Consider the following 22500-nt stretch of genomic DNA (forward strand, 5'->3'; position numbering starts at 1 on the left):
AATACCAGTAGTCGTACCTTGGAAGTTGAACGGAATCCGTTCCGGAAGTCCGTTCGACTTCCAAAGCGCGGCTTCTGATTGGCTGCAGGAGCGTCCTGTAGACAATCGGAAGCCGCGCCAGATGTTCAGCTTCTGGAAATCGTTTGAAAACCGGAACAATCACTTCCGGGTTTTCGATTGTTCGGGAGCCGAAACGTTCGAGTTCAAAGACGTTCAGCTTCTGAGGTTCCACTGTATAGGAATTTCCAGTGCTATTTTTCTAGAAAAAAGAGGTGCCGGAAGTTACCACGAATGCCTCCATTGTTCTCTTAGAAAGGCAATGGTGCCCATCTGAGAGGTGTCGGAACCAGGTTCCAGCAAGTTCATGCTGAAAAAAAGCCCTGGAAATTTCTTTGGAAATTTCTTTGAAAAAGGCTTCTAGGAACGGATGCTGGGTTATGTTTTTAGCATTTAAATATGTACATTTTGTGTGAAATTACTGATCTAGGGCACAGGATCCCATAGGCCCCATTATAAAAGTAATAGTCTTGCAGTAGGTTTCAGGTAAGATTGTCACTCTTCCCACACTCCATCCCACCTTGGTGGTGCTCCTGTGATTTTTACAGCTACCAGACCATCAAATTCAGCAGATGGTACTCCCATCCCCCCATCAGTGAAATTTAAAAAACAAAAAAGAGCTCTGCTGGATCATACCAAAGGCCTGTCTAGTCCAGCATTCTGTTCTCACTGTGGCAAACCAGTTGCCACCAACCCAAACAAGACATGAGGGCAACAGCCCATCTCCAACTTGCAGTCAGCGGCAACTGGTACTCAGAGACACAGAGCTAGCGAGACCCTCCATCCATTTGTCTCATCACATTAATCCAGATAAACTTTCACCTCTTGAATTCTTGCTAGTCAGACGGGGTGGGGGGAGGCAAACCCAACCTTTGGCTAAAAGATGCTCTGTTTAACATACCTGGTTTCGGAAATTCTTCCCTGACAGAAGGCAGAAACAATATAGTCATAATTTGTGTGTCGAGTCTACTGTGGAAGCAAACTCACCGCAGTTCAGACAAATGTACAAGCCTCTTTTGTTCCTTACGTTTGCACTAGGCGTTGGATCCGTACAGCACCGCCTGCTTGGTTCTTGTGTAGATAAACAAAACCGCCACCCTACGTTTTTAGAGCACTCAAACTGCTGCATTAGCCACACCAAAGTGGCCTCCCTGGGGTACAAGCCTGGGCAGTGAATGGGGAGGTTCCGGGCTGCCAGACGAACAGGACTCCACCCTCGGCCACGCTGATGCGTTCCAAAGGAAAGCAGAGCCATACATTGGCACCAGCTTGGCTGCAAGAGTTACCTTTTCTTCTCCCAAAGATATCCCGCCAGGCAGCGGAGGTTTAGGATCAGTGTTCAGGGTTCAAGAATAACCCCACGCAAGAGAACAGAGGCTCTTCTGGGCTGCCAATACTAGCCTGAATCTTAAAAAAAAAAAAATCCTGGCTGCAGAAAAAGGAAATAGCTACCGTATTTTTCGCTCTATAAGACGCACCAGACCACAAGACGCACCTAGTTTTTGGAGGAGGAAAACAAGAAAAAAATATATTCTGAATCTCAGAAGCCAGAACAGCAAGAGGGATCACTGCGCAGTGAAAGCAGCAATCCCTCTTGCTGTTCTGGCTTCTGGGGTAGCTGCGCAGCCTGCATTCGCTCCATAAGGCGCACACACATTTCCCCTTACTTTTTAGGAGGGAAAAAGTGAGTCTTATAGAGCAAAAAATACGGTATTTTACTGGATTAGGAGGCATTTCATTACTTGGCTTGGGGGTGCAGAGAGGGCAATATTATTCTCTACGGATGCCCTGCCTTCTTTCCCCTCCACTCATAAAACTCTCTGGCCAGTCTTTGCTTCACTTCCTGAAATTCAGTTCCCCGCGTGGTATTTTAGAGTCACACTGGAGCATTAACAAGGAGGCAAAATTCAGGACTGTTATCTTTATATATAAAAATCATGGTAAGCGTATTGCTAGTGAAATTTGAGGTGTGGATTTGGGACTGGGTCCAGCCTTTGTTCTTCTGGTGCACCCTACCTGAACTTACCGTAGCTCCTGCTTTTGTTCCCTCCTTCCTCCTTGTATAACATTGCTGCCACCTCCACAATCTCCTTATCCTGCTACCAGGCTTAAGGAGCAACAAAATGGTGCCTGGCAGCTGGAGGATTCACATTCGTTTCTTCAGAGGGGATAAAACTGTTGGTGCCACCGCGACTCTTCTGTTCCAGAAAACGGGGCATTAACCCTCCCCCCTTCCGCTCCTGGAATTCCCAATGTCGGTTTTACCCAATTAACTGTGTTCCAGGTTGCAGCCCAGTTACATTCGTCATATAGAACTCAGTGGGAAGATTCAAAGCCGGCTCTCTTTCCATGCTGGGTTCTGCTAAATACAGTGCAACACAATTCTGGGAACTGACATGCGGAGGGAGGAAAAGCCAAGAGCGGCACTTCAGCCTATCACTCCCATGGCCAATGCAAAGCACCTGAAAGCTCATTAATTTACTGCGTAGTACCAATGCAGGCTTTGTTAAATGCCTGCCTTTGAGGGGGGGGGGGAATAGGTGTGTTAGATGGCTCGTGGATTCTGGGTGTATGTGCAAAAGGAAATGTTTTAATAACCACACAGTTTGAGTTTATAGATCCCATAGCCTTCTAGCAGGTCTCTCCCATTGTTTCAGCTCAAAGTGGTGCTACAAATGAAGACATTAGTTCCTTGTTCTAGGAAAGGGGTGATTGACTTCCAGCGGCTGCAGTCCATCAATTCACATCACGGTGGCCATGCCAGCTGGGCGCTGGACTCCAACATCGGTAGAGCCACAGATTCCCTGTTCTAGGACGTGGCTTGGCTCCTTATGGCCTCTCCTCCATGCTGAGGTTCCATCCTCCTGTATGAAGCTCTACACAACAGCCCGCCTCTGCTCATGCCATGACGGTCTCAGTGAGCAGGTTTGGAGCAGCTGCTGGCTAGCATTGTTCTTGTATTAAAAGGAGATGGAAGGGAAAGGGAAGGAGACCACAGCTTAGTGGCAGAACGTATGCTTGGCATGCAGAATGCCCCATGTTCAATCCCTAACATTGCTAGTTAAGGGATTTCAAGTAGAAAGGTTGGGATCAGATTTTTCTTGAGACCTTGAAGAGTCATTGACGGTCACCATAGTCAGTATTGGGCTAGATGAACAGATTTAGTTTGACTTTGAAATAAAGGCATCTTTATTTCAGGATTCTGGGTGGCTCTCCTCTGGAAGTCCACCTGAATCCCACCACCTTCTGGAAGATTTTTTTTAAAAATTACTTTTATTATTCCATATATTTATCTAGGCTGTGGTTATATAGTTGTGCCGTATCTTTTTGTTACAAAACAAAAGCATGCTATAATTTGTTTTTACCTTGTTCTTACTCAAGCTTAAGGTTTTCATTTACACAAACAAAAACACAGCCCTGTTCCCATACTGTACTTGCCAGCAGCCTGAGACAGAGTCATGTAGCAGGCAAACCTTTTTCTCATATACAGAGGGGCAGGAAAAGCTCCACCTGTTGTATTTCAATATGTCAGATGGCCATTAAAACAAGGATGGGGAAATCTGTGATCCTCCAAATGTTGTTATGACTTCAGCTCCCATAAGCCCCGGCCATAGTAGGCAATGGTTGAGGGTGGTGGGAGCTAGAGTCTACCAAATTCTGGGGGGCCACAGATTCCTTCTCTACCCCACCGCTACTCCTGCCATTAAGGGGCACTGACAGTAAAAAGGCGAGTGGCAATTCCATCCACTCTCCAAACACAATGATTAAAGGCAGGAAGTGGAAGCTTTGATGCATCTCTTTTGTTGCTCATTGTTCCTAAACCACTGAAGAGAACCAAGAATACAAGTTTTGTGCAGTTGTGTTTGACATTTGTACAGCTTTCCTTGGCGAGTCTGTTTTTTAAAAAAATATTCTTTACATCGTTGGTATCTTGCTGGTGGAGTGGTTTTGTGGATTGCAGTTTGTGAAAGAGAAATAAACTTCTACCTTTGCAGTCTGATCTTTGTAGAATTCAGTTTTTCATGTTCTGATCAAAGGGGTTGGGGATTGATTTGTTTTCTTTGAAATGGAGGACGTTGAGAAGTCTGTCATTTATACGGAATGGTAAAATCTGAAACTTGACGACGTTACAAAGAAACCACCAAACAGTCTTGGCAGGCTTTGCTTGTGCTAGTCTGAGATTTCAGTGGAATGGGAGTAAGGCTCACTTATGGCACCAGTGGCGCTCAGGGCTATAGTGTAAGAGAAGAGAACATGCTCTGCATGCAGTAGAGACCAGGTTCAGCCTCTGACAACTCCAGGCTGAGCCCAGGAACACTTCTATCTGAAACCCTGCAAAGGCTCTGCCAGCCTCAGGGCACAATACTCAACTAGATGGACCAAAGATCTTTCTGACTCTGTATAAAGGAGCTTCCTAGACTCCAGTCTCTCCCTACTGCTGGCACTATTCCCTTCTTCAAAAAGAAACACTTTGCTAATTTGTATTATTATTATTATTATTATTATTGGGCTCTTCAAATAGGATTTAATGGTGATGTCATAACCCAAATGCGATAAAAAGGATGATCAAAGTCCAACCGGAGGCTTTTCGGGCCATGATTTTCTAACAAGGGCTGATAAACTCCTCACTGGTTAAATGTACAATGCCCTTACCCAGGCCAAATACCAAAACCTTTAACATCACTTTGTAGTACCTGGAGTTTCCTCTCCCAACCCTTTTAAAAAATATATTTTGCAGGGAAACCCTTGTGTCACATTTGAAAATATTCTTTAATGCCTTAACGTATCTAAATGGCCCCTCCTGCTTTCCACTCCATGCATTAAGATTCTTCCATTCTGGCCTCTCTAGCTGACCAAAGACCTGTAAACTTATTCCAGCAGTAGCATTTGTTTTATAGCTACATAGTGGACAACGGGAGATCACAGCATGCTGCAGCCCTCCAGCATGAGCCACAATAATTAACACAACTAAGAAGTCTCTTTCCACTTCTCACACACACTTGGCTGATGCTCTGCTGCAGCCTGGTTCCAGATGGCAGCAAGAGCCAAACTGCAAGCAAGGCTGCACGCACATTTTCCAGTCACTCTTCTTTGTTCTTTCCAAAGCAGCCTAACTGCAGGTAGCACTCTGACACTTACATGCTGCACAACAAACCATAAGCTGCATTCTTTTAATACGATTGGTGGGGATGGGTGGAACGAGGGGAGAGAGAGGAGGAGGAAAGGAGGAAAATTATGTAGTTCTTGATTTTGTTTGGGACAAAAGCTGGCCTTTCCATCCTTTAAAGAAGAATAAGCTGTAGGTTTTTAAACAGCAATTCTCATTCTGAAGGAAGCAAACAATGCTTGTTTCCTATTATTAGTGTGTGTGTATGTTTGCCAACGGGACGCAGGTGGCGCTGTGGGTTAAACCAGAGCCTAGGACTTGCCGATCAGAAGGCCGGCAGTTCAAATCCCTGCGACGGGGTGAGCTCCCGTCGCTCGATCCCTGCTCCTGCCAACCTAGCAGTTCGAAAGCACATCAAAGTGCAAGTAGATCAATAGGTACCGCTCCAGCGGGAAGGTAAACAGCATTTCCGTGTGCTGCTCTGGTTCGCCAGAAGTGGCTTAGTCATGCTGGCCACATGACCCAGAAGCTGTATGCCGGCTCCCTCGGCCAATAAAGCGAGATGAGCGCCGCAACCCCAGAGTCGGTCACGACTGGACCTAATGGTCAGGGGTCCCTTTACCTTTATGTTTGCCAACAAGAGCCCTGATTCTGCCTCTCGTAAGTTTCACTTGCTGCTGCTGCTGCTAGAAAGCAGGAATCTCTGGCCCTCGGCCCTTGCAGGAGACTGCTCCAGACCCCTCTGCAGCCACCCTCTTTAGAAGAAAAGGAGAATAAGGAAGATTAGTTTAAATCTAAATTAAAATAAGGGAAGATTTGCTGAGTAATTGATAAGAATTTGGAATACAGAAAAGGGAGGCATGAGGAAGTCGGGGAAGAAAGGTACAAGAAACTAGGATATGAAATGGTACATGTTTTTTGTTTTGTTTTTGTCTTTGTATGTTTATGTATGTTATGTTTATATGGAAAAAATTCTCGAATAAAAATATTTAAAAAAAAAAAATAGAAGAAAAGGAAAAAGTGGCCAAGTAATATGGTTGTGCCCAGGTCTACAAACTCTCTCAAGTGGCCTGGACCTATGTGTATATAACACAAAACTAGATTTCCCCCCACCCCATAAACATTCCTCTAGTCTGAACTCAACTTGCACCTCTGCACCATAATACTAGCCCAAAAACAGGATGAACTTGATGCCTGCAATCTTATGCCAGTTATCTCACTGCAGTAACTCAACAAGGCTCTCTGGTTACCCTGTTGACAGAAAGCCATTGTAAAGATAACCATCTGCCACTACTAAGAGCACTTGTTCCAACTCTCTGCCTCCTGCCGTAAGTTAAACGGCACCAGTCCAGCGGTTATCAAATCAATCTTACTACTAAATTACTAGGCGTGAAAACAAGGAAGGTACACCTTTATCGGATCAATTCGTATCAGCAGAGAAGAGAACCAAGCTTTCAGATCACACAAAGCCGCTTCAAATGAGACGGGAGGAGGAGCTGGCTGCCAGCTGTAGACAACATTTTAAACCAGCGTTCCAGCTATTTCCCACTTAAGAGTCCTACAAAACCTTGCACACTCATGCCTCCACATCCTGGCATCATGGATGGTGCCAGCTGGTGACGGGGGTGGAGGCGGGGCTTCCTCAGCACTGGCACCTTGCTTATGGGACCCTCTGTCTTTTTTTTTTATAAGATTTTTATTAAGATTTTTACATTACAAAAAATAAAAACAAACAGAAAAAGAAAAAAAATCTTTCCATCACATTATTTTTCATTTACTTGTTTCTTGGACCTCCTCATACCTCTCTTTTTTGTATTCCAATTCAATTTATTAGCTCAGCAATTTGTTTCCCTCTTTATTCTACCCAAATCTTTATTCTTAAATTGTTGTGATCTTGAAATTTTACTTTTATAAACCCATTTTTTTTTTCATATTCTTTTAACCCATTACAGCTAGAAACCTCTCAATTTTAATCCAACATTATTCTAAAGTTCATTAATTTTACAATATCTCTGTAAATAATCTTTAAATTTCTTCCAATCTTCTTCCACTGACTCTTCCCCCTGGTCTCGGATCCTGCCGGTCATTTCCGCCAATTCCATATAGTCCATCACCTTCATCTGCCATTCTTCCAAAGTGGGTAGATCTTGTGTCTTCCAATATTTTGCAATAAGTATTCTTGCTGCTGTTGTGGCATACATAAAGAAAGTTCTATCCTTCTTTAACACCGATTGGGCTTATGGGACCCTCTGTCCAGGGAGGCTCCCATGACGCCAGCCCTTCAGTCTGCTCATCACTCAGGGAAGGCCTTTGTCTTTTCCCCAGGCTTTCGTTAAAACAGATTTTTATAAATTGCTGCCACTTCTGAAGCTGCATTTTCATCTTATTGCCATTTTATTTATTTATTTATTTAATCACGTAAAAGTTACCCTGAGAACATTTAAACGGAAGGGTGGCCGGGATAGTTTTAAAAATTACTCTCAATTCAAGAGACGACACAGAAGGAGCAAAGGGATCCTTATCTGAAACCCATTCAGCAACAGCTCTTTATGCTTAAAGGTTCCGATTTTATATATATATACGGCGGTACCTCGGTTTACGAACTTAATCTCTTCTGGAAGTCCGTTCTTAAACCAAAACCGTTCTTAAACCGAGGCGCGCTTTCCCTAATGAGGCCTCCCGTCACCGGGCCCCTTCCACCGTTCAGCCTCCGTTCTTAGACCGAGGTAAAGTTCGCAAACCAGGACACTACTTCCAGTTTTGTGGAGTACGTAAACCGAATAGTTCGTAAACAGGGCTGTTCTTAAACCGAGGTACCACTATATATATATATATGTAGAAAAGCAGTAGTGAAAAGCCAAAGCACATTTTTTTCATTAGTCATTTGTGTTTCATAGAAATACGGATTAAAGGAGAGAAGACTACGCTGCTTTGCCCCCCAGAAGAGTGCCATTATCTTGAGTGCCAGAGGCAACCGTTGGCAAGCAACTGCTTAGTGCTGCAAGGAGCGTAAACCACACAGCATGAGGAGCGCATGCATCCCATCGGAGTTAATGGGAGTGCAGCACTCCCGCCGATTTCAGTAGGAGTTGGGTGTGCCGATCCGGTCTGGACCTCAAGCCAGCCACTGACTCGCGTTGCCATGGCGCAACCATGTGTACGCAATTGGCCGGCTGGTTCACAGCCTGTGGAGGTTGCATTCATCAGGGCAAACATAAACTCTAGAACCCAGGTTTCCCTCGCTGCTACCTTCATTGCTGCACGGCACAAAGAGTTCCAAAAATTGCTTTTGCTGCCCTGTTAAGACCGCAGGAGGTATAAAGGAAGCCTCTCCCTTTCACATCCTTCAGCAGCAGCTCTGTGAGCATCCGGCCAGTAGAAGACGAGATGCTTTATTTCCGCCGCAAGAACCTGGCAGAGACCTGCTTCTGGCTGTCAAAAACCATCACTTCCACTTGACCAGGGCAGGCGGTACCTGCTGAGCTGAGGCGAACGTTTCGGATGCATTGTCACTGCTTGTTTTTGTCCTGCGGCAAGGCGAGGCCCAGAAGACGAAGGGTCTTCAGGAAAAAAGGCGGCGGAGGAGCCGTGAGCACAGTGAGGGAGGAAGGGGAACCGGCGGCCGGGAGGAGGAGCTGGTGCAGGTGCAGGTGGAGAGGCAATCGGTGCGCCAGTTGCTGCTGCAGGCGCAGCTTCTTCAGCAGAGCATCTTCTAGGACCTGTCAAGAGGGTGGGGGGGGGGGAAGGCGTCGTCATTACAACTTTCTACAGCAGCGGTTCTCAACCTGTGGGTCCCCAGATGCTGTTGGACTACAACTCCCATCATCCCTGAGCTCTGGCCTTGCTAGCTAGGGGTGATGGGAGTTGTAGTTCGACAACATCTGGGGACCCACAGGTTGAGGAAGGCTGTTCTACAGGAAAGTGCATAACAGTCCTTATTTTACTCGGGGGGGGCGGGAGCTTTTTGTCACTCTAGCCCAGGCTTCCTCACCCTCGGCCCTCCAGATGTTTTTGGCCTACAACTCCCATCATCCCCTAGCTAGCAGGACCGGTGGTCAGGGATGATGGGAATTGTAGTCTCAAAACATCTGGAGGGCCGAGGTTGAGGAAGCCTGCTCTAGCCCAAGAAAGGGCGCCAAGTCTCATTTTTATCCTTGCCAAGCTTGGACGGTTCATTACAGAATAGTGACTTCTTCGCTGAGCAGGACCTGGAGCTTGGAAGGTTCTCATGTCCAAGCACAGTAGGAAGATCAACTGAGCTCCAAATCAGATGTGGTGTGGAAGATCTTACAGTCTGGCTCTCTCTTTGATTTTTTTTTTTTTTAATACCTTTACACCACCACCCATTCAGTTGCTTTGAAGTTCATTTTATTCTGTGAACCGCCCTGAGATCTTGTGAAGGGCAGTATATATATATCAAATAAATAAATAAGGAATTAGACCTGTGTGGTACCCGTCTGCCCCTGTTAAGGTAGTAACAGCTTGGGGAGTTGCGAGGTCTGGGGGGAAAGCATGGAAGCAAAGAGTTTATTTTGTTTTATTTAATAGATTTTTATACCGCTCTTCAAGGATCACAGGGTGGTTTACAATAATAATAATAATAATAATAATAATAATAATAATGCATACCATCCTAATAAACGAAAAGGAGGCCCTACTCCAGGCATGTCCCTGCCATCAGAAGTTAGGAGGGAGCCGGAGCAATGGAGCAGTTAGAGCGTTTGACTAGGATTGGGGAGAAACAGATTCGTTTCCATTGGGCCCCATTTTACAACGAAAGGCTCCTGGAGCACAAAGAGAAGTTGGAAGGCTGTAGCCAGGAATGTCAGCTACTTGTATGGCCATAAAGCAGAGATGAGGAGCCACATGTTGTTGGACTCCCATCAGCCCCAGTCAGCACAGTCAATGGTCAGGGATGTTGGGAGCTGTACATCTGCAGGGCAAAAGGTTCCCCAATGGATGTAAAACTTGATTGCTGCTGCTATCTCCCAAGTGATATAGCCTTGGGTTGTGGAGACATAGATTTGACTGTGCCAAGGCACTGCTCAGTCAGGTTCCTTCCTTCTATCCTGCTACATTGCTCTGTAGATCCCCGACACCAAGATAGGAGGCGGCATCAGAGCAGTTTGGTACCTGTGTGCGAGGAAGGGTACTCTCAGCAGGCAAGAGGAAGGGCTCCCCCAGGACAGACCCCACACGGGAGGAATACACGTGGTCCCCTAGCGCAGGGCTCAGCAGCAGGATCAGGCTGACCAGGAGTTGGTTAGTGAAGGCTGCCAAAAGGACAAAGGAGAGGTGAAGATGAAAGTATAGACTTCCCCAACAATACTTTACACTGTGACCCTCGCAATCCAAGCTCTTTTAAAAACCGGAGTAAGACAAATGGACAGAGTCAAAAAACAAGAACTATGATAGCCTGATCTTGTACCCAAGGAACCCAGATTTCTGCAGTCCAAAATAAGGAAAGGAGGCAAAAGGACAGAACCCTAGACTGCAGAGATTTGCTCCATATTACCGTATTTTTTGCTCTATAAGACGCACCAGACCACAAGACGCACCTAGTTTTGGGAGGAGGAAAACAAGAAAAAAAATATTCTGAATCTCAGAAGCCAGAACAGCAAGAGGGATCGCTGCGCAGTGAAAGCAGCAATCCCTCTTGCTGTTCTGGCTTCTGGGATAGCTGTGCAGCCTGCATTCGCTCCATAAGACGCACACACATTTCCCCTTACTTTTTAGGAGGGAAAAAGTGAGTCTTATAGAGCAAAAAATACGGTAATTTGCAAAACGAAACACTTTGAATGTGCAAAAACGGGGGGGAAAGGGCAGGCAAGCATTTCTGGGGGGCAAGGCTAAGATGGTAAGAGGAAAGGAAGAGAAAGAGGCTTAAAATAAGAGAAGGAAGGCAGAGAGGGACAGGGAAATCAACTGGTCATGAACACCCCATCGCCTAATTATAAAAGGACCTAACCCAGTTCCATTTAACTTCCCGCCCGTCAAGTAAACAACTATGCAGTTATGTACAGGAAAGGTTTCTCTACAGTCATGAAAGCTAGAAACTTGATCAACTGTAAAAAGAAGAGGTGGCTAAGGGTTTGCTATCTCAGGTTCCAAAGTGTATGCTGGGCAACCTGGAGAGCTTTTTGATCAAAAAGTTTATACATTTTATAAATGGAAAAAATCTTGGGGGAGTAGCTATAACTGAGGGAACTCGTGTCAGCTGCTCAGCTTGCTTTCCATATCACAGCGCCCCTTTCCAGTTATTCCTGCGACTGTCTCTGTGCCACGGGGCCTCCGTCACGCACCTGTCAGTGGCTGAAGCTGCACCAGGGCGCAGCCTTCACGGGAGTCCAGCACCTTATAGAGTGTCCGTGTTTTTCTAACCTCCTTCTTCTGGAGGCTGCCTCGAGAAGGGGAAGCCACTGGCACCACCTGAAACCCACACAGAAGCCCGGAGTCAGTGTGTTTCCTGAGGGCCAATGGTAACTTCAGCAGCTAAAGTAATCCCTGAGCCCAGTCCAGGCAACTGGATCCCAGAGGAAGCGAGACCAAACTTTTCAGGCCCTGCAAGGATTCCACTGAACGAGCTGCCCACAGCAGCAGGCAAATTCTCTAGAGTCAAATCCTCTCCTCCCTCCGTTAAAAACCTATCCTCACCAGCTTATGGTCTTCGACCTGTATCAGTTTGAGACCTGTACGAATTTCCCCTTCCGAGGCTGCAGGGATCCTGGTAGTGACAGCACTGCGAAGAGAACATTTTCTGTCAGGCCACACGCACACCAAACTGGGCCTACAACGCTTTGAAGGAAATGGGGAAGGCAGAATGGGAACCTAAAGTCTTTTTGCTGAGGGATCCCCCCACCCTACTATGGAAATGGGAAGTGATTAGGAAGTCTTCATCTCACCAGTAAGTAGCGGCTGGATCTCCTGCTCTCCTACATCGGGCATAGAAATCCTGGAGGCGCTGGGTGGTGCTCGGGCAACCTGAGAGGAGAACAAGTCCAGAACTCTCCCTAGGGAGAGGCAAAATCTTTTACAATGGTACCTTGGGTTACATACGCTTCAGGTTACATACACTTCAGGTTACAGACTCCGCTAACCGAGAAATAGTACCTCGGGTTAAGAACTTTGCTTCAGGATGAGAACAGAAATCGTGCGGCGGCAGCGGAAGGCCCCACTAGCTAAAGTGGTGCTTCAGGTTAAGAACAGTTTCAGGTTAAGAACGGACCTCCAGAACGAATTAAGTACTTAACCCGAGGTAGCACTGTATTATCTTTAATTCTCTGACCCAGGCCATGAGTAAGTGCCTTGCTTAAAACCACCCAAGGTGGCATCAATGGCCAAAAGTCACAACAGCTACAAGTTCCCGCCAGTATCTGAGGCTATTTTATATACCTCTGTCATGTCTCCCCACCCTGTTGTCCCTTTTTCTAAGTGAATAATCTCACAAGCATTATATAAGCTCCCTCATAGGGAGTTGCTCCAGCCTCACAGTCTTTAGATTCACAAGAGCCAATCACAAATCTTTCCACTAGCCCTTGGCAACCATTTTTATTTTATTTTTTGCATACAGAAGTTCTGAAGTGAATTCGGAGCACATGATCATATCTGGAAAACTGGAGCTGTAGTACAGATCAGCTGTCTAACTTCTGTGCTATGGGTTCTCTTGCAATACAGCAGTTTAATTGGATTTTACTGAATGCCCTCTTGCTGATTGTGTCAGGGCATGGTCTGGAGGTGCAGGATGGGAAGCTGAAGCAAAGTAGTATCTGGATGGGAGCACATGTGTGCTGCCTTGAGTTCTATGGTGGAATTTAAATAAATAAGACCCATCCTGTACACAGCCTGTTGTCATTCTCTCCAAAACCTTGTTTCCGTTTACTTACTTTACTGCAGCTTTTATCACATCGAGGTTCTGTGGGAAGCCAAGCTTCTGGCTTAGATCCGGTAAAAGAGACAGCAAAGTCAGCTCCCCCGGTTTGCCTGTTGTTGGCAGAGAAGGAGGGAAAAATCATTAATGCCACACAGAAGCTAGCCATTACTCAAGGCTGCAAAGAAGAGGCTTGTTCTGGCAAAGGCTTGCCAGCCCTTCCCACCCTGGTCCAGTTTTACTTTAGGAGCTTAGTTATTTACTTATTATTTCACAAAATGTATATACCACTTGATTGTGGAAAAAACCCTCGAAGCAGTTTACAAGATTTTAAAAATTATCACTAAAAAAAATTACAACGGTAATTTAAAACATACAGAAAGTTAAAACCATAATAGAATAAACTAAAACAAATTAAAACTCATACAAACTTTCTGAACATCTGAATAAAGGTAAAGGTAAAGGTAAAGTGACCCCTAACCATTAGGTCCAGTCGTGTCCGACTCTGGGGTTGCAGCGCTCATCTCGCTTTATTGGCCGAGGGAGCCGGCATACAGCTTCCGGGTCATGTGGCCAACATGACTAAGCCGCTTTTGGCGAACCAGAGCAGCACCCAGAAACGCCGTTTACCTTCCCGCCGGAGTGGTACCTATTTATCTACTTGCACTTTGACGTGCTTTCGAACTGCTAGGTTGGCGGGAGCAGGGAGCGAGCAACGGGAGCTCACCCCGTCGCGGAGATTCAAACCGCCGACCTTCTGATCGGCAAGTCCTAGGCTCTGTGGTTTAACCCACAGTGCAACATCTGGATAGGCTTGTCTAAATAGTAATGCCTCCAGCAGAATAGAGTGAAGGTGTCTGACTGATATCAACAGGCAGGGAGTTCCCAAGTGTCGGTGCCGCCACACGAAATGATCAAGTTCTGACAGATGCAATGTGAATATTATGTGGCATCTGTAAAAGTTCCAATTCTGCCAATCAAAGCAGTGCAGTGGGCACATGTGGGGTAAGGCAATCTCACAGGTAAACTAGTCAAGAGTTGTTAAGGGCTTTATATACCAATAGTAACACCTTGAACTCAGTCCAGTAGTGGATCAGCAACCAGGGCAGACCTCTGAGTACAGGTGTTATATGCTGATAAGGCCTCCCACCTGTCAGTAATTGTGCTGCAGCATTCTGCACTAACTGCCAAGCGCAAGGGGAGGCCACATACAACACGTATTTAATCTGTACACTACAGGCATATCTGTATGTATTTCTAAAGGCATTTCTATAATCCTGCATTTCCACTTTATAAGGAAATGCCCAAGGGACGCAACCCCACAGGATCCAAACACATCAAAATGTAACGCCACATACCTGTCACAGGTAAGCCAGGGGGTTTGCTGATGGCCACCAGTGAACCTGAAATACAAAAGAACCAGGAGCCTCAGGGACAAATGGTGATTGCTGGAGTCTTCAAAACAACTCCAACACATGTCAACAACCTCTGCCACAATGCAGAATCGAAAGGAGGCTCTGTGTGGAATTTTCCACGCTCGGGGAAAGGGGCTTCTTGTATAAGCAGAAATCCCTGTTCCTCTCCACCATCTCTATATTTCCTTTCCCTTTCAAATGTATGCCCCCTTCTCCCCAACAACTTTTTTTTGATGGCAGCATTCTAAACAAAAGACACCAAATTCAGAGGGATCGGGACAGGACTGTGGAGAGAGAGAATACATGAACACACAAAGGTGTGCTATGCAAGCTACATTCTGCACACTTTCAGCCTAAGCAGAATGGGGATCTACTGCAAGTTTCACAATCCTCCGCTAGAGCAGCCAAGGCTAATAGGCCAGTTTTTACTCTCAACTTTTTTTCCATTTGCTTATACCAAGTCTATACAATTAGGAAGAATGCAGCTCACTAACCATGTATGGCAGACCAACAAAGGATCTATACACCTCCTATTTTTACTGCCTGTACCTTGCTTGGGCTGAAAACCCAGCATAAGTTGTCAAGTGCAGTATCTGGAAAGCCATCATACATGGCTTGAGAGTTGCATTGAGCTTGGTGAGCACAAGTTGTGCAGGCAGGTCTGATTTATAACACTCCAGGGCTAGGCAATGTGAAACTGTGCCTTCACCCACCCCACTAGAATACTAAATCTGTCCCAATTTGTCTACATCCTTCTTAAAATGCAGCACCCCAAACCAGACGCAGTACAGTTGTCCCTTAGAAGTCAAACAGAATCCGTTCCAGAAGTCTGTTCGATTTCCAAAACCAAACTGTGGCTTCTGATTGGCTGCAGGACATTTGGGTTCCAAAAGAATGTTCACAAACCAGAACAATCACTTCTGGGTTTGCAATGTTTGGGAGCCAAAACATCTGAGCTCCAGGGTGTTCAGGATCCAAGGTACAACTGTATTCCAGTTGAGGTCTGATTTGGGTAGAATGAACGGGAACAATTACTTCCAGCAAGTTAGAAATTATGGTTCTGTTAATGCATCCTCAAATCTTATTAGCCTGCCTTGCAGCTGCATCACACTTACTGATTCATGTGCTACTTGTGGTAATAATGATAATAATTTATTATTTATACCCCGCCCATCTGGCTGAGTCTCCCCAGCCACTCTGGGTGGCTCCCAATCAAATGTTAAAAACAGTACAGCATTAAATATTAAATACTTCCCTAAACAGGGCTGCCTTCAGATGTCTTTTAAAGATAGGATAACTCCTTATTTCCTTCACATCTGAAGGGAGGGTGTTCCACAGGATGGGCGCCACTATCGAGAAGGCCCTCTGCCTGGTTCCCTGTAACCTCACTTCTCGCAATGAGGGAACCGCCAGAAGGCCCTCGGCGCTGGATCTCAGTGTCCGGGCTGAACGATGGGGGTGGAGACGCTCCTTCAGGTATGCAGGACCGAGGCCGTTTAGGGCTTTAAAGGTCAGCACCAACACTTTGAATTGTGCTCGGAAACGTACTGGGAGCCAATGCAGATCTCTCAGGACCAGTGTTATGTGGTCCCGGCAGCCACTCCCAGTCACCAATCTAGCTGCCACATTCTGGATTAAGGCTACAATCCCAAGATTCTTTTCACATGTCGTTCTAGTGTTATGAGAAATGACAGACATACCATCTGCATGCACTACTGATGCTTCCAGGAGGTTCAACGTTTCCTCGGGGCTGAGTGATCTTGTGGGACTCAAGATGCTTACTTCACTGGAGTTGTCTGTGACTGGCTTCCGTGAGCCTCTTTGCTTCTGCAGCAACTGATACCTACAAAATAAGAAACCGTAAATAATCACCAATATATAGCCAGCTGGCCTTAAGCTCCATACTTTCGTCTCCCATTCTGACACTGGCTCCTTCTACACACAGCTTGCCTGCCACTCTTAACTTCCTCTAACAATACATAAATATTGATCTGGATTCATATCTTGCATCTATGAGAGAAGCTGCTAACAGCAGCTCTGGATTATATAATGGGTCTGTGCCCATCAAGGGGCTCAGAATACAGAGTGATCAAGTAAACGAGTTTATGCGGGGGGAGAAAAACGAAATTGGGATATGTATGTAGAGAATTGGTTATTATGATTATGGGCAACAGCCAGCAAAAGGGACCCTAGGGAGCCAGTTTTAAAACAGATGTAATGATGGTGCTCTTTTACGCCTCCATCTCCATCTCTCTCACAGGGTAGTTGTAACATCAGAAAGGAGACACACTAGCTCTCTAAATCTAACTGAAATCAATAAGACATGTGAATGAGCACATTTAGGGCCAGTGGGGAGAGAGGGCTTATTATCCACCATGCAACACTTTTCACAAACTCGACCCCTATCCAACCAGATCTCAAACACCTTCCGATTCCCTTCCCCCCCTCAAATATCTCCCTTCACTCGTACCCAGTGCCATCCAACATTCTCTCCACCACCTCAACCAACAGCCTCTCCCCACATTCCCAACTCGTCAGTCAAACCACCCGCAGGGTTTTTGTGGGGCTAAAGTGGCTCAATGTTGCATTAAAAAAAATAAAAAACCCATTACCTACTTTAGATCTCCTGCCTCCTAATACCAGGTTGCTCTTACTGATTAAAGCAAAAGGCACTCTGCACGTGCTTGGAGGTGTTTTTTTTCTTTATCCATACTTTTTAGAATTAGGCCTTAAAACTAGAAACTGGTTCTTGGGGCTCAACCCTGTACACCTCTGTCCATTTAACCGGATGCTGGTGCGTCAAGGAAGAGTCAGGAGCTTCCTTCCAGTAACTTAAATCTGTATCCAGAAGAAACGTCTGGGCCTCATTATCATTGCAGCCACCTTTTGTTTCTAGCTTTGGAAGCTCAACAGGTGATGCCTCCCTCCTATCACTTACGCCCCCGGTGTTGGGGGGGGCAAACTACACCTGTTGAATTTCTGCCTAGCGCAGGCTGAGAGGTGGCTGGCCGAAAAGAGTGGGATACACAGGGGGGGGGGGAGAGACAAACCGACTCCCTGCCCAGTTTCCTCACGAGCCTCTTACCAGGCGCGGGAACTAAACGGCCTTCCGCACCCGCAGATGAGGCACCAACGGCTCGAGCGGAACATCGCGACCCTGAGGAGAGCAGAAGGCTCCATTCAGACCCACGCGCGAGCAAAACGGCGAAGGATAAACCCGAAATGGCTCGCTAAGCCCGCTGGGAAATGTAGTTTCGCATTGGCGCGGCTTCCCCCCCCCCCGCCTTCCCTTCTCCTACTAGGGGATTGGTCAGCGTCACACGAGAGACGGCGAGTGCTACCAATCAGAGAGGCGCGGGGAGCAAACAGCCACCCCCCCCCTCGCTTCCAACATTATAGCCACCGACGCGAAGGGAACGGGAACGGCCTCGGTTTGACGCATGCGCACTTGGGTTGGCTTACCTGCTTTGCTAAGCCCGCTGGTGAAAGATGGCGTCCCGCGCGGGACCTCGAGCCGCTGGAACCGACGGCAGCGACTTCCGGCACCGGGAGCGCGTGGCACAGCACTACCAAATGAGGTGCCGCGCGGGGTGGGGGGTGGGGCCAGCAAGCCGCGCGCCCAGCTGGGGAAACCAGGCTTCTTCCCCCGCCTCCGCAGCAGTGCACGTTGCCGGAGCTTCCCGCTGTCATCCCTCCTTAGTCATTCGCCACCGTGGGGTCCCCCCCCGTCCGCTTATCGGGCAGCTTTGGGGCTGCGTCGTTGCGTTTTCGCCGCCGCCCTCTTGCTCAAAAGTGGGGGTGGGGGAAAGCTAAATGCATGTAACGTCGTTGTGCAGATCGCCCGGTAAATCACTATTGGCCACCTACTAATGAGGTTTTGTTTTGTTTTGTTTTTCCTCTGCCTGTGTCTTTCACAGCTGGAGATTCAGCTGGCCAGGCCTTCTCCATCACAGTATCCGCACTAGGAAAAGTTTTCCTCTACTGAATTTTGATTTCTTGTGCGGCTGCTAAAGGCACAGGAAATTTGTTCTTTTTTTTTAAAAAAGGTGGCAGCTGGATTGCAGCTCCACTTTCCTTGCAGAATATTAGAATGAAATTATCAGCAGCACCCCCATAAAAGATTTGATTCTCTGTTCTTTAAAATAGAATCATCCCAATCACCACAGATCAGTACAGTCGGAATTCTTTTGCTCAGTTGGTCCAGAGCAGCCTGTGTTGGACTCCAAATCCTTTCAGCCTTTGTCATCATGGCCTGTGGTCACAGATGATGGGAGTTGTAGTCCGACAGCACTTGAGGGCCCATGGTTGAGGATGTAGAGCAGCGTCCGTCAACGCTGGGTCCCTGGATGTTGCTGGATGTTATCCCCAGCCAGCAGTCAGGGATGATGGCAGTTGCATCGCAACCATGTCTGGGAATCTGAGATGAGAATAAGTGACACAAAAATGAAACTTTGTGCTACATTGGATTATTGTCTGTGCTAAAAAATGGGGTCAATAAGAGAGAGTAAGCTTTGCTTAGGAGCTTATTTTGGCATTAAGTGGTACATATATTAATAAATAGCAATAGTATAATAATTCTTCAGTCTGAGATGGTAGGGGTTAAAATCCAGAAAATCAACTCCCTGCTTTGGGTTTGGGTTTGTTTGGGTTTTTCTTAGCTTATAGCCTATGTCATTCTGCCTAGTTTGTCTTGGTCTCACCACCATATTTGACATTACCTTTTAGCGCTGGCTCTTGCTCACCCTTGCCACCCCCTCCCTCTCTGCTTTCCACAGTGTGTCCCTCAAGTCGGAGATTAAGAAGTTGATCTACATGCAGATAGCGCTGTGGCTTCTGGTGGCAGCGCAGATGTGTGTCGCTCACTTCAAGCTGCTGCCCCACGACCAGGTGGCCATGCCTTACCAGTGGGAGTACCCATACCTGCTCAGCATCATCCCTTCGCTCTTCGGCCTCTTCTCCTTCCCGCGGAACAACATCAGCTACCTGGTCATCTCCATGATCAGCACGGGCCTTTTCTCAGTGGCGCCTCTCATCTACGGCAGCATGGAGATGTTCCCGATGGCGCAGCAGCTCTACCGCCACGGCAAGGCCTACCGCTTCATCTTTGGCTTCTCCGCCGTCTCCGTCATGTACTTGCTGGTGGTGGTCGCCGTGCAGGTTCACGGCTGGCAGCTGTATTACAGCAAGAAGCTGCTGGACTCCTGGTTTACCAGCACACAGGAGAAAAAGAAGAAATGAACAGGCGGCCAGGAGTTCACCTGCATGCAGCGATGTCTGGGGGCTTGGGGTGGGGGCTCAGGGGTGCCTTGCTCAAGCAGAGGCAGATGGCGCTCTTTGGGATTCTCTGCCCTCCCTACCATGCCAAGCTGATGGGAGATGGCAAGGGCTCCATTTGAGCAGAGTGAAAGCCTCTGTGGGTGCCTTCTGACCCTCTGCTGGCAACCACAGGGACTAGGAGCTGTAGACTTGGGCAACCCTCCTTTTGGGAGGGATTTACGGGAGAGGCAACTGGTGCCTTTCAGAAAGACCTTTCCTAGCTTGCTCAGACTGAGAGATGCAGGACGCTCCTGCTGATTTGAATGAACGCTGAATTGTGACCAGGCAGACTGACTCCATCTTCTTGAGTTGGTTAGATGTGAATTGGGTAAGAGAACTGCTCATGGTGAGGCTTGGGGTCCCATCACGTTTCACCCATCTTAAGAGTTCCCAATCAAGCCCTTTTGAGAGATTATGCTATGTGTACTTACCATATTTTTCTGTGTATAATGACCCCTATTTTTTGGGACCGCAACAAAATAATTGGGGGGGCGGAATTGCTCAGAGTTCTTGCACTTTTTGTGGGGAGATTGCCCAGAGCTGTTGAGCTTTGGGGGGGACACCACCGCAAAACGCTCGACAGCCTACCCCACAATGCGAATCGCACACATCACTACAGACATCAATCGTCTACATACTACTACTACTACTACTACTACTACTACTACTACTACTAATTTATTATTTATACCCCGCCCATCTGGCTGAGTTTCCCCAGCCACTCTGGGCGGCTCCCAATCAAGTGTTAAAAACAGTACAGCGTTAAATATTAAAAACTTCCCTGAACAGGGCTGCTTTAAGATGTCTTCTGAATGTCAGGTAGTTGTTTATCTCTTTGACATCTGATGGGAGGGCGTTCCACAGGGCGGGCACCACTACCGAGAAGGCCCTCTGCCTGGTTCCCTGTAGCCTCACTGCCCAAAGCCCAGCTGCCCAATCGACGCAACCACAGCCTGCTGTCCCTTGCTCATTTAGTCATGTAGATGGGTTTCCATCTTTGCTCATAACCCCCCTTGCCTTTTCCTATAACTGCCTGGGTGCCCCAGAGACTGCTGCCGCCACCCCATTCCCAGCTAATGAGTTTCAGCACACACACACACCCCATGTACTTGGGTACCAAATAAAGAAAAATACTGCAGAACGTTGCACCTGGGTTTTGTTTTTAATTAGCAGGGGGTGGGTGTGATGGTGGCAGTTGGCTCGAGCTGCTAGAGGTGAAACCACCCTCAATCATGCATTGTCCTCTCTTCAGGAGGCGCTGAGGGCCTTGCAGTGCCAGATAACAGCGTGGTGTGCTAAGAGTGCCCACCAGTACCTCCAGTGTCCGTGAAAGGTCTCAGTAAATATCCTCTCCAAAATCCACAGTGCAAATGAGAGGATGTTTGCGCCTTCTGCTCAGTTCCTGTTCACATTGGAACATGCCCCGTTAAGCTTGGACACATTTCATTGGATGTTGCAGTTGGATAGCCACCTTCCTATCCATTCTGAACAGAGGAGAGACGCAAAGGGCTCTCACTGAGCAAGCGCAGCAGTGGCGTAGATGTCATTTCCCCCTACATTTTTCTGTTCTTTGAGAGGTGGCAGCCATTTTGTGTTGCTCCATTCCCTACAGCAGCCATCTTGTGATGGGTGCCCTTTCTCAAGATTCCAAGGATGCCCACTGGCCCAAGGAATGCCACTGTCAATAGGAAAGAAAGTGGAGGTTTGTGGGGTGAGTAGATCTCTTGCCTACATAGAAAGCTTCCTTGAGGTAGTCACAAGTGTTGTAGACATTTGCTCCCCTGTGCAAAAAGAAGCTGAAGAACAGAACAAGATTGGTTCCAAAAAAGACTCTTAATACAGATCTACACCATACATTTAAATCTGGTCCAAAGCACATGAGTTCCCACAAAGAATTCTGGGTACTGTAGTTTGCTAAGAGGGCTGAGGATAGTAGCTCTGTGAGGAGGAATTTGAGGCACATCTCCCCAATCTATGTCTGATACTCTAATCAAGCTTAACATGCTGATTCTCTAATAGCTACTTATAAATGCTCCCATACCACAATATTATTATTTTATTCTGATATATTTCAAGCAGTAGGAAATCAGGACAAAATTTAATAATACTTTGGATCTTATGCTTGTTGAATGGTGGTTATTCTGATTTTCTGGTTACCTTACATGTGCCCTATTGGTCAGAAAATGTGGTGCAGCCAACTCATTCAGCTGCAGAAGGTCAAGAAACCCAGTAAATTGGAGGGGGGGAGAGAAGTTGCAATGTCATTATTCAAGATGGCAGATGAGCCAACTGCCACGCTCGCAGCTGCATTGTTTCTTTTAAAGAATTGTATAAGGTGACAAAACCGCCAGGTAAGCTGGTGGATCAGGTGGGCAATGATCCAAGAATCTCGGGGTGATATGCATCCTCAGTTAAAACCATGCACTGAGTGAGAACATTTCTGACCACTTTGAAAGGGAAGCAAGCCCTACCGCAGCACGAGCAATAGCACATGTTACTGAGGGAGGACTGGGAGCTACAACCAAGGCCATTTTTTCTGGCACCTTTCAGGTGGGTGCAATTGCCATGACAAGAGAACAAGGGAGACATTCATGATGAGTTCCGGTACCTCTTTTTCTAGAAAAATAGCACTGTCTGCAACAGTTCTAAAAGGACCCCTCTGAAAAGACTGCAGAGTCTACAATCGGAATAGGACTGAGGCACAACACTTCCATTGAGACCTTTACTATAGTCACTGC

General features: G+C 46.9%; 2 protein-coding genes and 1 long non-coding RNA gene across 4 annotated transcripts; 2 read left to right on the forward strand and 1 right to left on the reverse strand.

Annotated features, from left to right (window-relative positions):
* Window positions 1-1480: 1480 nt before the first annotated feature.
* On the forward strand, window positions 1481-4057 carry LOC310757502. The gene is made up of 2 exons (XR_014545273.1): window positions 1481-1510; window positions 1788-4057. It is a non-coding gene; the product is annotated as an uncharacterized lncRNA (long non-coding RNA).
* A 2501-nt stretch (window positions 4058-6558) lies between these two features.
* Window positions 6559-17699, reverse strand: RPUSD3 (RNA pseudouridine synthase D3). Of its 2 annotated transcripts, XM_083602229.1 has the most exons (10): window positions 17532-17694; window positions 16147-16289; window positions 14390-14434; window positions 13048-13144; window positions 12067-12174; window positions 11819-11903; window positions 11467-11593; window positions 10298-10437; window positions 7391-8883; window positions 6559-6805 (listed from the first exon to the last, which is right to left on the reverse strand). In XM_083602229.1, the coding sequence occupies exons 1-9, from the start codon at window positions 17624-17626 to the stop codon at window positions 8674-8676; spliced, it is 1050 nt and encodes a 349-aa protein (XP_083458355.1). In that variant the 5' UTR covers window positions 17627-17694; the 3' UTR covers window positions 6559-6805; window positions 7391-8673. The 2 variants fall into 2 exon arrangements, with proteins under 2 accessions (XP_083458355.1, XP_083458356.1); XM_083602230.1 differs by lacking the exon at window positions 10298-10437 and having other exon boundaries at window positions 17532-17699.
* Window positions 17700-17843: 144 nt separating this feature from the next.
* JAGN1 (jagunal homolog 1) lies at window positions 17844-20907 on the forward strand. The gene is made up of 2 exons (XM_083602550.1): window positions 17844-18024; window positions 19222-20907. Exons 1-2 carry the CDS (start codon window positions 17936-17938, stop codon window positions 19682-19684), a joined length of 552 nt encoding a protein of 183 aa, XP_083458676.1. The 5' UTR covers window positions 17844-17935; the 3' UTR covers window positions 19685-20907.
* Window positions 20908-22500: the final 1593 nt, after the last annotated feature.

This window comes from Podarcis filfolensis (assembly GCF_964270895.1).
Source record: "Podarcis filfolensis genome assembly, chromosome: 2".
NCBI lineage: Eukaryota > Metazoa > Chordata > Lepidosauria > Squamata > Lacertidae > Podarcis > Podarcis filfolensis.